General features: G+C 36.1%; 1 protein-coding gene across 5 annotated transcripts in view; it reads left to right on the forward strand.

Annotated features, from left to right (window-relative positions):
- ROBO1 (roundabout guidance receptor 1) overlaps positions 1-15,816 on the forward strand; it is a 693,687-nt gene that overhangs the window by 649,503 nt on the left and 28,368 nt on the right. For 4 of the 5 annotated variants that reach the window (XM_085241045.1, XM_085241026.1, XM_085241033.1 and 1 more), the window contains 3 exons: positions 6,651-6,848; positions 10,189-10,215; positions 12,868-12,910. In XM_085241045.1, the coding sequence (XP_085097171.1) occupies positions 6,651-6,848; positions 10,189-10,215; positions 12,868-12,910 (268 nt within the window). The remainder of the gene's footprint in view (positions 1-6,650; positions 6,849-10,188; positions 10,216-12,867; positions 12,911-15,816) is intronic. The other variant, XM_085241036.1, reaches the window with a different exon arrangement.

Below are 15,816 nucleotides of genomic sequence, written 5' to 3' on the forward strand. Positions count from 1 at the left end.
CTACCAAATAGTGTTATTGTGCTCTTTTAGCTGTTGTAGTTTCTGTGGAAATAAATAGGAGGCATTGCTTTCGGAGTGACCTATATATACTTCCCCAACTATTATCTTTAATTTGTTTGGCTTACACAGGGATATGATTAATAGAGATTTTAAGAAAAAATTGCACATGGTTTATGTAATATTCCATTAATATGTCCAAAAAAAGTCATGGTTATTTGCTAGATTGTGCTTCTCTACAGCCAGTTTTCCATTCAAATTTAAGTTTGTTCTATACAGCTTAGATTTAGAAAATTTAAGATTAATGAGTGTAAATTAAAAGGTAGACTAGAATTTCAAAGCCAAACTCCTTATGGCCACATTTTTTTTTTTTCCTTTTCTCTGATGATAAGTAAATGTTAAATGAAGGTGAACTGTATAATGCAATTTAACCACTTTGGAGTTTTGGTAAATGGAAAAAGAAATAAATGATGTTCTGTCAGGGTAAGTTTTTTGCCGACTTTTCTGATGCTGGCCTTTACTGGTACCGTGTTAGAAATCATGAGGCAATCACCTTTCTCAGAGGCTGTTCAAATGCAGAAGTGAGCCTTTAGTCTGCTAAAAAACATATATTTCTAAGTGGCTGGGGTTTGGTTTCATATTTTTTATTGCTTGCTTCTAAGTGGCATAGCCAAAACTACATATTCTGTGGAAAAATGCCATAATTTGATTGTTACAGTTTCATGACAAAGATCTGGAAAGAAGAGACTTTGGGAGATCCATGTCACTGAAAACAATACAAAGGACTACCTAGACAGTTCTGCAGTCCTTTAGATAACTGCAGGAGCTGCTGAAAATTAGTACTTAAACTTAAGAGGAATATTCTTTATTTGATATAGAGCAAGCTAAAATCCTCAAGGCATGTGAATGGCTCCAGTTTACTTAACACTACATTGTGGAAAGGGAATACAAGTTCTCTTACAATTCCCGCAAAGACTTGCATTCTGAGCTGTTGGATGCAGTCCCAGCAGGGGCGTGGAGCAGACACTGCAGTTTTCTAGTAGCTCTTCTGAAGATAGAAAATTAATTTGTTGATGTCATCAGTTGGCACCTTTCACCAGCAATAAATTATATGGTTACAGTGAGAGGGAAGTGAAGCCAGAGAGAGGGAGGAAAGAGGGCCAAAGAAGCTCCTTTTAGAAGGTTTGAAAGAGTCCTGACTCCCTATACCAACATGCTCTGAAAAACTGCATGTTTGCCTTTAAGTTCCTACATTTTTTCATTGATCCCAACTACTCCTTCAGGAAGTCTTTTCTGATATCTGAATTAGTACACTTTTTTTTGTTTTGTTTTGGAACGATGAGATCAGTGTGCAGAAAAGCGCATTGTGGCCTTCCAATACTTGAAGGGAGCATATAAAAAGGATGGGGAAAGACTGTTTATGAGGGTGGGTAGTAATAGGACAAGGAGGAATGGTTTTAAACTATGACAGGGGAGGTTTAGGCTAGATATTAGGAGGAAGTTTTTCACTCAGAGAGTGATGTCACGCTGGAACAGGTTGCCCAGGGAGGTTGTGGATGCCCCATCTCTGGAGGCATTCAAGACCAGGCTGGATGTGGCTCTGGGCAGCCTGGTCTAGTGGTTGGCAACCCTGAACATAGCAGGGGGGGTTGAAACTAGATGATCTTTGAGGTTCTTTTCAACCCAGGCCATTCTATGATTCTATGATTCTATGAAACATGAGTCTGAATTGTGGCTGGCTTTGGAATGGCTGAATAAGAGATTTAATGTGAGACTTTTTTTCCCCACTGTAACCTACTCTCTTGCACGCCAAACTCATTTTTGAGGCCGTGCACTATGCAGGTTGCTCACCAGTTTGTGACTGTGAGTGATAGCTGGGCAGATTTCAGGCAGGTGTGTGAAAGGAGGAAACCGCCTCTCACAGTCCTCCTTCCATAACAAGAGGGGAGGACAGGAGAAATTGGATTCTCTGAGAGCTGAGGTGTGGAATCACAATATCATGCATCAGCTGAGCTGCGATAAGTGACCTTGTGCACTCACTTTACCTGATACAAAGAGAGGAACAAATTGTAAGCGCAGAGCTCTTACATTTTCTGTGTCTCTACTGATGTGAAGCAGTTCAATGAGCTGCACTGCCAGAGACTTGAGTGCCTCCTGAGGCAAGCCAACAATATACTCTCTTGTTATTCAAAAATCATATTCTGATGTTTAAAATCATGAAGTCAGCTGAGAAATCATGTGTCTTCTTAAAACACCCTCCTTGGTTGCCATTAAATCTTTCTTAGAGTTTTTTGAATGGCCTTTTGCAGCTTTCTGTGGATTTCCAAGGCTTGGAAAATCATTTTTTGTTTGTTTGGAAATTTGATATTTTACATAACAAAAAAGAAAGAGCTTTGCCACTAAGGAAAAAAAAAAAAAAAAGCGTACTTCATATCCACAGCTCACTGTAAATCCTCATGTTTCTCTGTGGAGAAAAAAAGTTCATACTGAAAAAATTTGATAGAATATTTTTATTGTCACATGGATTACAAAATTGCCCTATACAGAAAGATGAGAATTTTCACATCAAACTGATCTCAGCCTTATACTTGTCCAGTAATGTGATACCACCTATGACAGTGGCTACCTTGCTTATGCTGTCATGGTGGAACTAGATGATCTACAGGGTCCTTTCCAACCCAAAGCATTCTGTGATTCTGTGATTCTCTAATAGTTCAGCAATATAACACATGCTCGTTTTCAAGTAAGTCACAAAAAGGAAATATCCAGCTACATATTTTGCACAGGGTGCCACTTCTGATAGACCTCACACCAGTTAATATGAGTCATAAATGCATAATCCCTATTAATATATGTGATGCAATTATTTATTGAGATGTCTGTAGAATTTTTATAAATATTGAGTACATTATTCAACAACTATCCAGTATCAGCAAAAGTTTCATTTAATCATTATTCTAATTGTTTTGTTTAGAGATGTTATTCTGTCAGCCCTTCAAGTAGTTCTGAAGTGATAGTTGCATGGTGGGTTCTGTTGATATCCCCATTGGTAAAAGGAGATTTTTTTTCCTCACAGAGCCAGTCCTTCCAAAACAACTTTTGGTTGACTCCTCACAAGCTGTGTGCTACAGGACTGATTTGCAAAAATGATATTTCTCCAATTTTAGAAATATTTTGTATAATTTTCATATTGCACCACACATGTATTTGAGGAAACATCAGACATCATATTGCAGATTCTAAGTGTTTTGCTGGTTTTGAGTTGCCCAAATTACCAATGCCCACAAAAATGATATCTTCCTATTTCCCGTTTGTGCACTTTGTATACTAAATGAGACAGACATATTGGCATGCACTGTACTATATGTTCTACACATATAGGGCGAAATTGAAGTTACCTGCACACCAATGAACCTGGAATTTCCTGTCTTTTTAAATCTTTGCCATTCCAATCTTAATTCTATATTAGTAATCTTCTCAGCATTTGACAACTTAAACATTGATTTTTACATTATTTACATGAATATTTTACATACAGAATTAAAATTCACAGTTCTATGTGACATGAATTGTAATGAGTTTTCATTGAAGTCAAACTGGAGCTTTGGCATAGTCAGAATCAGAGAGCCTGTGAGCAATAGCCAAATCAACATGCTCTGTGAGGTTCTTATCTCGAGGTAGAAGAAAAGAGGATGAGTCAGTGTGATAATATGCTGGTTTCAGGCAGTTTTGGGATCAGCCTGCTCCAACAACTCTGAGGCCTTCTAAAGTACGTTATAAGCTGTGGCTGTTGCTCTGACAGTAAGATGCACTTTGCCTTACAATCTTTATGTTTGCTTATTATTTTGGCATGTTTCCCTGAGGAGTGCAAGCAGGAACAGGAATGTAGATTATGAACTGTTTGTATATCAGTCAAAGCTTCCAGAAATTTTTTAGGATGAAGAAAAAGTATTCATTCAAGAGGTTTTTTCCAGACTGATCTCACTGTCTGACTGTGGCAAAGAGTGAAGTTGCCCTTCTCAAAGAAAGGCTTCCAAAACATTGTATATGGAAATTATTAGTAATGGCAGGTTACTAGCTCTTCTTTTCCTTGCTGTATATTTAGCTTGCTTTCTATTTTTAAATCATAAGAGTGGTACATGGATTAAATGTGGCCTTTTGAAAGCCCTTCATTCTTCATTTCTACTGCGTTGCATGTATGAATATACACATACACATGCTCATTTTTCTTGTCACTATGTATGTAAATATATACCAGTTAATTCAGTTTAAAGTCACTTGCAGTCTACATGTATACTGTGTAGTGTAAGCCTTGTTTCTTAACAGCAAATATATTATTATGTTGTTATTATGCTTGCAATAGCTAGTAAAATAATACCGTGGAATGATTCTTAATTAAAAACTAGAACAATGAGTGTTCAAAGAGATTCTTCAGTATTTTGTAATCTTCAGATATGCATTCACTGAGCAATGCAAAATGTTTGTGTATAAAGTTACTGTCCTTCTGTATGGTTGTACTATTGATATGTTTTAAAAACATCCTCATTTAGCTTTTAAGTTTTTGATTATTTTCTGGATTTATTGTTTTAAATATATATATTTAAAGGATTAGAGAAAAACATGTATCAGTTTTCTAAATGTATTCAGGGACAGAAGCTGTCTGGAAATATTTTTTTCTATTCCATTAAGAAGTACAAGTTGGAGTAGCTTTTTAAAGATACAGAAATAGTAGGGTCACTCATTTTGCAAACAGACTGGTGATGCAAGTTTTCATATCTTAATATGGCCTCAGCTGCAAAGAGACAAAAGATGAGAAACAGAATGACAGTTTTAATTCATTAGTCACAGTATACTTTATATGTTTAAGCCCATCTGGCCACTTGCATGGAACTTCACTTGGCTGTCTCCATAAAATCTGATGCAACCCATCTTAACCTTGCACAAATCGGCATGAAATCTATAAACCCAGCAGACACAAAGAGTGTATTAGTAAGAAAAGAGTGAGTCTGCTTGGTAAACTTTCAGACTAGCCAGTATGCTTAGGATCACAGAAGATAAAGGGACTGGAAATATGAAATAAAATTTCCAATAAGGTAGTAGTCAAAGGCAGTGATGATTCCTTGGCCAAACAGATGTATCACAGAAAATGAAATGTGAAATTCTTCACTGGAAAAAGGTTGTTATTAATTTAATCATTTCCCATTCATGAAGATATCCTTTTCCAGAGGAGGTTTTGGTTTTGTTTTCATTCCATATCCTTTTTATATTGCTCTTTTGTTAATTATATAGTTATATTGTTTTGTATTGTTACTTTGTTTAGGCTTATTTTGGAACAATACAAGATGGGTCACAGTAATATAATCTATTCACTTGTTAGTCCTTAGAGAAAACGTGATGGTTTTTAAGTGAACAGGTCTTCGTATCATATGTAGTTTCTATTAGTATTACTCATAACAATATCTTTCACCTGAAAACACTAATCTCTATTTCAGTATATGATGTCACTATCCATTGTTTAAAACAAACAAACAAACAAAAACCTTGTTGAATAAAATCTTGTTGAATTTACACAAGAATAAAAATGGGTATTTCAAAGACTAAGCTTGGAATGTGTAAAGCAATATCCGCTCTGACTGACTGAAGGTTTCAAATTCTTGCCCTCACCCTGTGCAGTAATGAAATTTCCAGTAAGAACTCACTGTAGTGGTTAAGAAATCAGGAAGACAGTATTTTATCTTTGAGTTGCTTCATTTCAGTTAGCATTTTTCAGTAACTGAATATTTTTACTAATGTTCCTAGAAGGTTCTTGCAAAAGTATAATGCAGAAAAAGAACAAAAGACTGATCATTGGTTGTGCTTTCACTACAGGGGAAAAAAAAATGTGGAAAAAATACATATTCATTATTTTAATTTGGGAATTTTAGGGGTAAACAGTATTTGAAGAAGGCAGCATGTCCAGTAACAATAAGACTACTTGACTGTTATTAACAATTCAGAACTCCTTTTTAGTCATCTTTGAGCTTTTTCGCCGGTGTTAAGTGAGCAGAACTGGTTATTTTGTACTTTTACTTCTTTATGAACTCTTAAATATATTCAGTCTTTTTTAATTGAAGTCAAAGTGGGAGCCTGCAAAAGAGTACATGGACTGTGTAATATGATATTTAAGTCATCTGTCAGGAACTGCTAAATTAAAATGTATCCCTCAACATCAGCATCAAGTGAATGTCCTTTGAATTTGTCTTTCTTTTGTGACTTTCTGTTATGAGAATGTATATATGTGTAGCTGACTTCTGCATTTTCACAGAGCCCTAAGAACACACTAAGCTAAGCTTGTTCTGTATTTGAGCTTTCTTCTATGTTTTTTTCTAACTTCTTGAATTTTCTGAAACTGTTTTTGTTTGCTAAAGTGAAAAAAAAACCAATCCACTGGTGTGATTTTAGCAATCACTACAAACAAAAGCCAGTAGAGTTGAAAAAATGGGTTATATATGGAAAACAGATATTTCTGCCTAGACCTATAAAAAGAGATTTTGATGAGCAATCTTAAGCATGTTGCCTTGAAGAACTGGATACAGTTCTGTCAGTTCTTTTCGTGTAGCCTCTTACAGTTGCTCATTCAGATTAACTAGAGATTTGTATGTCCTTTTTTTCAGATTCGCATGGAAATCCTGTATCTTCAGAAGATCAAGTCAGTTTAGCCCAGCAGATCTCTGACGTAGTAAAACAGCCTGCCTTTATTGCTGGAATTGGTGCAGCCTGTTGGATTATCCTCATGGTCTTCAGCATCTGGTTGTATCGCCACAGGAAGAAGCGAAATGGACTCACTAGTACTTACGCTGGTATCAGAAAAGGTGCCATACTATGTTTTAATCTCCAAGTTGCTGAATGCCTCTTTATTGGCAATTCATCATCAATCTCTTGCTCTTTTAAGATTTTATGCAGGAGTTATCAAATTAGGCCAGTATTTTCAGGAAGTTTGAATCAGCATCTTATGTAGAAAGCACTATTATTTATGCAATGTGTTGGCTTGACTTTAACTTGACTTATGAGTCAAGTATGATCATTTAGAAAAATATCTAGATTAGCTTTTCGTAAAGTTAGTTGTACAAATGAGGAAAGTACAAGATGGATTTAGGTCTATGAGCTTCCCGTATGTCCTTACTACCCAAGTTTCTGAACCATATGAAAAGAAAGCAATTGGTTGGTTGCTTATTGCCCCTCTCATTCAGTCTTTTGCTTACTGCTATGAATACTAACAGTGGTGTCAATTACAGTGATGCTTCTGGTGTGTGTACTTGAATTTCCTTATATTCCTGGGAATGTGGTGAAAGGGCTGTTTGTGAAAGCACAACAGTACATAATACTTTCCAAGACTCTTTCATAAATGCTCTCGAGGGACCCTTGTCTGGGACTGAATTCTGGGGCTATCAAATCTTGCATCTGCGTTCAGTTACAAGGATGGCAGTGGGACTAACTTTAAAGCACTCTTAGTTTTCATGTTATCAATACCTTTTATGTCAGATTGTTGGGCAAGCAGTGCTTTACACTATATTCCATGACAAACAAAAGTAGAATATCTACCTGAAAGATCTTCTGGAATAAAAAAATCTCTCCTGATACAATAATCTTTTGATTAAGCCCTGAAGGTAAAGCTGAATTTTGTATGATACACTTCATTACATCTCAAACCAATACTTTGTAGGCACTTACGGAGTGAAAACCATAAATTCTGGAATTAATTAGAAAATGGAAGATCCTGCTTTTGAAAGAATAGTCAGATTTTGGTTCAATATTTGGCCATCAAAAAATAGACCTAGGCTGCAAAGGTGCACATATCTCAGTGGATGAAGGTGTCATCTGACTGCATTTTTTAGTCACTTCAAACTGAATGAATGATGGATGAGACAGATAGGCAAATATAACACGATGTTTTTAACAGTAGTAGTGTATTGCTATGAAAAAGAAGCAGTGTTAAAATTAGCAACTGAGTGAATGGGAACCTGAAAACTGTTTTGGGGTGATGCAGTGTTCAGGTGCCCTCCAGGCTTTTAAAATATCAATACTCTGGGTAGCCTTTAGACCAAATGGTTTTATTGGAGTTGTAACCACAGAGATCAGGGACAAATTTAATTTTGTTCTTCTAGATTTTCTTAGATAAGACATACTTCAACACTCTGCTGCATTGGCCTGCTCTGTTTTGTTTTACTAATAGCATGCTGCCATACTGCCTTTCTACAGTTCTATCAAACTAACATCACTGTGCTTTCAGCAGTACCTACAATTAAGCAAAAGGCATACAATTTGTCCTAAAAAACGGTCACTTTAATGGCATCAACTGTTGCTTAAAACAGCTGTGTTGTTCAATATTTTTTAAAAAATACTTTTTGTGTAATTCGGTGTGGATTTTTATAAAAACACATGCCAAAAACCAGGGTATACATCTCCCTTATCAAGTATTCCTCAAGAAAAAAAAAAATCCTCAAGAAAATATAAATTGCAAAGTAGTTTGCCACTCTGCAGTGCATCAAGTCATCACTTCAAGTGCAAACTTTCTTCAGTCTTGCATTTATTTGTTTATTTTTATGTTTAGCTTCAGGCCTGGCATCTGCTAAAACTCCCACACACGCATATTGTACTAGTACTGTTACACACTCAAACGAGTTTATTATTAGAAGCTCTGTGAATTAAGTTGTTCTTTTGTGTGGTTGCTGTAAAAAATTCATTTAGTTGAACCTCTGTTCCTCTGTTCTCTCTTTCTTTAAAAACAAATCTAGGTTTATTACTTAGCTTACAGGCAAGTAGTGAGTCAGTAGTTTTAGATTTTTTTCATGCCCTTATGATTGCAAGTTAATTTTGAGACACTTGATTCTCTTTTGAATAACTGTTTTTTTAAATACACCTTCTGTTTTAATGAAAGCTTGTTACAACAGTTCTATATTGTTGAATGTAGCTAAATTACAGTTGACTGTGTGAAAAGGCCTAGCTCAAAGAAAATACAGTGAAACTCTCACAGTAAAGAGCTGTACTATAAATCAAGCCTGGATTAGGTAAAATGCTTAAAGGTTCTTCTTTTTGCACTCTATCACACTCCTGGAAATAAATTGGCTTGGAAAAAGCAGGGGAAACCTAGAATATTCCTGAATTATAAAAACTAGACATTCTGGAGCCTACCCCTGAACCTCAGAGTTACTGCATAAACTGTAGTAAGTGGTTGTTCTCTTAGCTAGAACCTTTTCTTTCTGTGACAGATTTGCTGATCAAATTCCATCTGAAATTTTCTTTTAGTGAATAATTTATTATTCCTCTTACACCGGTCTTTGTTTTTATTAGATCAAAAAGGGCAATATTAGCCTTTTTTTACCCATCAGTGGTAGAAAAACTATACTGTCTTGTCAACAGGAGGGGGAGCATGTGCTAATAGGAAAAGCAGATGCTATCTCTCTGTATTTGGATTAAGGGTCCTATTGATCCAAAGAGGATTTATAGTGGCAGTGAGAGTGAAGATTGTCAAGCAGTGTCATTGTTCCATTCTTAACCTTTCCCTCCTAAAGCCATGGCTTGAAAGGTAGAGAGGTATTACATCCTTAAAGTAGATAATAACTGTTTAGCAATTTCTTCTATGAAAACAAAAATGAGTTGCTGCAGTAGGTTTTAGGGCTTTTTTTAAAAAAAAGAGATGGTGGAATTCTTGAATCAGATACATAAAACAGCAGTTGTCTTTCTTTCTTTATATGTTTGTTTTCTTACTTAATGCCTAAGTGTACCTGTTAGTTGAGCTTAATGAGCATTTACTTGGTGAGCTGCAGATAAAATTCAATGGGATCTTGATAAGGCTTTGTTCAGAATTTGTAATTCTGCATTCTAAAATGATTAGCAGTGTAGGGTTTTTGTTTGTAGTAAGATCTTCAGAAAAACTGAAGATACCAAACTGAAGGGTAGTCGAAAGAAAAACCACAGTCATTCCCTTCAGGAGCACAGTGGAGTATCAAACTTTTTTCCATTGGTGCCTGTGGAGACAATCTTCTGAATCACAAACTTAGTTCTACTTCTGTGTCAGTGTGACTGAACTTCTGGGTTAGTTATTTGCATTTGTTTTATGTTCAGCTGTCTGCTAGATTTATACTAATGTGGTATGTTTCCCTTTCTTTCTTCAGCTTAATAACCAGTTTGTATTTTGTTTTGATTTTTCAGTCCCGTCTTTTACCTTCACACCAACAGGTATATATTTGCACTTTTCCCCCCTTCTTTGTTACTCAGCATGTGTTCATGGTACTGTTTCTCCTTTTCTGGCATAACCAGCCCAGCTGTTCGGAAGTTTTTTTAAATAATTTCATTAATGACAAGTATCATTATGTTATTCTCTAAGTAGTCTATACTTGCTTTGTAGCTGACACTTTTATTCCATTTTTGTGTACCATTTTGTCATATACTGTGTGATGCAACACCATTTTGTAGCATGTTCCTGTCAGTTTGTTCAACCTGAGCTCTCTCTTTTTGCATTGCAATGAAGTAGTGTGGCCTCCTCCATTTAGTGATGTCGAAGGCACTTCTGATGGAGGAGAAATGATTTGCAGAGCCTGGGTGCTGAGTTGTAAGGGAACTAATGGGATTATATTTGGTGAAATAGTTTCCTGTTGTCTTTCCATTAAATCTGTATCCTCGGAGTTGCCTCTTTTAAAAAATACAGAAAATCAAAGCGAATTATCAGTTAAATTTCTTTGCTTGCTGCCTTAAAACATGTTTGTGCTACAAAATTATAAGGCAGTGTTCCTGTTATACATGTTATATTTTGAATTTGGGGTGGGTTTAAAATCATCTTCTTTTTCTCTTTGCTTAAAAATGTATGAAATACGTCCATGACATAAATTGTTCCATAGACTACCATAGTCAGTGGGGGAGAGTCTTTCTTTTCTGTAGATGGGACCTTCAGTCAGTCTCCCAGTCTAAGAGGTCAGCAGGTTCTCCTCTGCAGTGGATACACTTCATCGCATTCACTACGCACCACTGTTGTATGTACATTCCTTTTAGCTACAAGCTGAGTGAATAGGCAGGTCATATATTTCTCCTTTGTTCTAAATCACTTATTTTCACAAGAGCCCTGTGTATATCTGGGGAGGGTAAAAGCCACCTAATTCCTTCTCTGCAAAATCAGCCAAAAGTATTTAGCTCAAAATATTAGCTCAAAATTGCTGTTCTGATTTGGCCCCTGGACAACAGCTGTGTCGCATCCTTCCAGGTTGGACTGCAGCTGAAGCAAACTCTCTGCATTCCTTGACATAGACCTAGCAGTAATTGGTTAGATTCTTATCCACATGCCTTTAATCACACTGAATAGTATCTTGTTTTAAAAGTCATCCTGTTATGTTCAGTGGATTTGCTTACTGTTCAGCATGAGTCAGAGTGGCTCCTAATGTTTCTGAAGTCCTTTGAGATCCACAGTGGAGACTAATTCAAATTATTATTTTGCTGTTACTTAATTGGCTTAACAGCTTCTATTGCAGTCACAATTGTAGCATGCTACTGAAATTCTGCAGAGGTTGATAGGTTAGCTAATATGCATTTTCTCAGTTGGGTTCTTAACATTAAAGGAAAATATACCGCAGCTCCATAAGATATGTCAGAGGTGCAAAATAAATAGCACTGGCATTTTTAAAGAAATTGGAAAAACATGAACTATGGGAAACATTTAAAGGAAAAAAAATCCCTTTTCAATCCAGGATTCTAGTCATGCATCCTATTGACTTTAAATGGTACCAGACCCTCTTCTTTAGCATTACCTACAGTAAGATTTACCTGTAGAAAGCATTCTACATTTTAATCCTGTTGTTGTAATCACTGCCAGCATTTATCTCTCTCTTGCAGACTCCCAGTTTGGAGTTCTTCTAAAGAGCAGAATTTGGCTGCTTTTCTTCAACACGTTCCTAGATGGGAAATGTTGAATCTACGAACATTTGCAAGGAGGCAGTCTCCTTAACCCTTTGCCTAGTCCACTGCAAGCCTGCAAAACATATAGCACTGATTCTTCTGGGTGCATTACTTATAATAACTTTTTAACCATGATGCTTCTTGTGAAGGATATGCAGTCCTTGCCAAAAAAATAAAAGCATGTGCACATGCACTTAGTTAATGTATAATGCTTACAAAGTAGCAAAAGCCATTCCTACTAATTTAGGAAGCAATCTTTCTGCCAGTGATTTTTTTCAACAAGATTTATACATGTAAAGGTTTAGATTAAAAAAAAAAAACAAAAACTATTATTATTAAATCCAATTCTAAAATGTTGTAAAACTCAAAGCTTCTGTGGACTTTTAGAATAAACTTGTTCCAGGAGGAAAGTGCAGAAGCATTCAGAAAAACCATGTGTTTTTGTAGTAGATTCAGCTGTAATGAGCCATTGTTTACATTGGAAGTAACGTATGTTATAAAATCATGCTACCTCTTTTATCTTACCAAAAGAATAAGGTAGAGCAAAGCTTTAACATTTACTCATTCATGAAATAAATATATGACCTAAATTCTTCCACAAAGTAACTCCTCTGAAGTCAGCAGAGCTATGTTAAGGATAAGTTCGATCTGATGTATGGCTTCCTGCTTTCTTAAGCAATACGTGTGTTTGTTTGTGTTTTTCTGAGTGGAATTGAAATATGAAACTTTGATGTAGCTAAGAGTAGCAATTATCAAGAAACAGAAGTATTATGTATAAACTTGCATTAGAAAGAGGGACTTTCAGGATGAGACTCTGAATTAGTGTATAAACACTGTACATTTACTGTCTTAGCTGAAATGAAACAAAAGCAGGTTTAATACTGCTGTTTAAGGAATCTTTTCTGCTTTTTAAATTATTTCATTTTTTATCTTTAAACATTGCAGTAACCTATCAGAGAGGAGGAGATGCCGTAAGCAGTGGAGGCAGGTAATTACGTGCTTTATTTTTAATGCTGTAAATTGTGTACAACAGTCTTTAGAGATTCTGGGAGTACGGTTGTCCTTGTAAGTGGTGGCATATCAGCAACATGAAAAAATGCATTTTAATGTATAATATTAATGTATACATTTGGACCATGTATTTTTCTGCTTAGAAAGAAGTGATTTGAGTTTCTAGGTTCATTTTTAAAGAATGGGTCACGGGTATTTTTAGCTGAGTTGCTTTGTTAACCTGTAAAAGCTGCACCTCAAAAAAATGAGCAGCAGAGGGAGCACTTTAACTTCAAAATAGAGGTCCGATGGTAGTAGCTTATTGAAGGAGCAGAAGTAATTAAGTCGTGGCATTTATGAAGATTAAGAAATATAGATGGTTCGCAAACACAACAGGGAAAATAAAACATTTATTGGAAAATTTTTCTGAAGACACAAGTTGCTTGTTAGGTGACTTGTTAAGAAAATACCTTGCTATCAATGCAAAACAGTTAAAGCATCGCTTGCAAGAAATCTGCACTGGAAGAGAGGGAAACAGTAGGTTTTTAATTTAAAGCCTCCTTCTTAGAGAAGCAAGTTTATTCCAGATTTAGGAGTTAACTAAAATATGTTTACTGGCGTTACGTTATTAGTGAATGGCAGTGGACAAAACAGTGATTTATGTTTCCCACATAGAGATGGAGATATCCTCAGGACACAAAACAACAGTTTTAGCAAAAAAAAAAAAAAAAAAAGCATGTCAGAGCAGTGTCACTTTATTAGCACACTTTTTTCTTTTTTTTTTTTTTCCTCTGGCATTTTCCATGCATACCCTTTTGTAAGCATTTGAGTTAAGGGTTTGGCATGATACTGGAATAAACATTAAAATCTCGGAGAACAGCTGTGTGATAAATTCTTATATCAATTCCTGTTTCACAAGTGGTATCTTGTTATTCCTAATTTGCAAGACCATACAAAAATTTGGTAATGGTAAAGATTAGGCATAAAATTAAACATTCCCAATATGCTAGAATGCTATGCATATTAATCTGCTGCTGCTACTGAACCTGGCACATTAAGAGCAACTGCAGATCTCTGTGTCCTGAACTGCATGCTTCTGTGTTGCTGTAGCCATAAAACCAAGGAGGAAAACCTCTAGAACAGTTACCATGCAATGTTTGAATGGACAAACCTGTAAATCACTGGGTTGCTGCCTTCACCCCAGGATAGTGAGAAAATAAGAGAGAGCAGATACGGACCATCTTTCCCTGACAAGGCTGTTGAGAAAGATACACAGTTAACAGCCTTTTGTGCTCTTTGTGCTACTGTGCTTTCGGCTCTTCCCATAGCATGAGGCAGACAAAGCATAGTCGCATAGATGCAGAGGACAGAAATGAACCCAGAAGGGTCTGCATCGTGTGCAGTCATTTTGGAACTGCTGAAGAAGCAGCACTGGTTTTTACTGCCCTTGTTCTAAGGATCATTGTCACAGTCTAGCAGTGTAATTGGTTTAAGGTGCTAACATCTTTGCTTCTTTTGTTCATTCAAGTATATGGCATTTATAGAGCATCTGATATTGTACAGTATTTAGTAGGATATAAAACACAATTCTGCTGTATAAAATATCTTTGCACACAAAAATCTTTACTCTTAATTTCATATTCAGTGCTTTCACTTCCCCACGTTATATTCACAATGTTTTGGAAAGGTTTAGCATTTTAGCCAAGTGCAGTTATACAAGCATGTTAAAGCAGTATTTAGAATTCAAAATACCACATTCAGCTATTTCAAAATAATGCATGTTTCAATGATGCTGAAAAAATACCCACTTCTGTGGCAATTCCCCTTCCGGACAGAATTCAAGTAATGGTAATTAGAGTGGATTGACTCCAGCCAGCATCCAGGCACCCACACAGCTGCTTGCTTGTTCCACCCCACCCCAGACTAGGCCAGCATTTGAAGGATTCAACTAATTCACTGCAGAGGTTAAAGATCTTTGGAAAAGATGATCTCCTATCTTGTAACTTGGAGCTGCAATGCAAACATCTCGGTCCACAATTCCATCTAAATGGCTGCAGCAGAGCTTTCCCCTGCTTTTATACCTCACAACACCTTTCTTACAGGACAATTTGCTTAAATACAAAGCAAATTTTAGCAGCAAAGGAAGTATCGCTCTCTATACAAAAACCCAATGCACAAGCTTTGGAAGTGCTGGAACATTCTGGAAGGCTTTGTCTTCTTCAAATGCCTTGAGATATATTTTCACTGTAAGAATTAGGGGGAAAAAAAAATAAAGGCAGGTTATTTCACATTGGCTGGGCTGCTCATGGGACAACATAGTTGTACATTTATTTCAGATTTACAAAAAATATTTGTCTAATGCATGTGTATTTGCTGGTTTGCTAGCCTGACAGTAAGTCATGCTTCATCACCTCCCATGTTAAATTGTCAGGTGACTTATGCTGTGAAGAAATATATTCACATATGGATGTATAGATGTTTTAAATGTCATTCTGAGATTGTAATTTAAGCCTGCAGCATTAGCAGACTATATTCTCCATAACAAACCATGTGCAGTTTGTATTCTCAACCAGCGATTTCAGAGGTTAACATTTTATTTTTTAAGAACACTTCCAGTGGTTCCATATGATCCATAACAATAGTAGTACCTTATAGTGATTAGTACCTGTCTTCATAAATTACTAAAAATTTGTGACTATTCACTTGCAAAATTTTTTGCAAGTGAATCTTATTTCTCCATATCCATCTTACTTCCATGCTTGAGATTTGTACTTATTTGTTTCAAATACCAATCCCCCCTTTTTTACCTTGTTTTCTTTAAGAAATGAGAAAGGATGCCAAGAAAAATGCAGTTCTTCCTCCAACCTCCCCCCCTCCCAAAAAAAAAAGCCAATAAACCCAAAG

This window comes from Meleagris gallopavo, chromosome 1 (assembly GCF_905368555.1).
Source record: "Meleagris gallopavo chromosome 1, MGAL_WU_HG_1.1, whole genome shotgun sequence".
Lineage (NCBI taxonomy): Eukaryota > Metazoa > Chordata > Aves > Galliformes > Phasianidae > Meleagris > Meleagris gallopavo.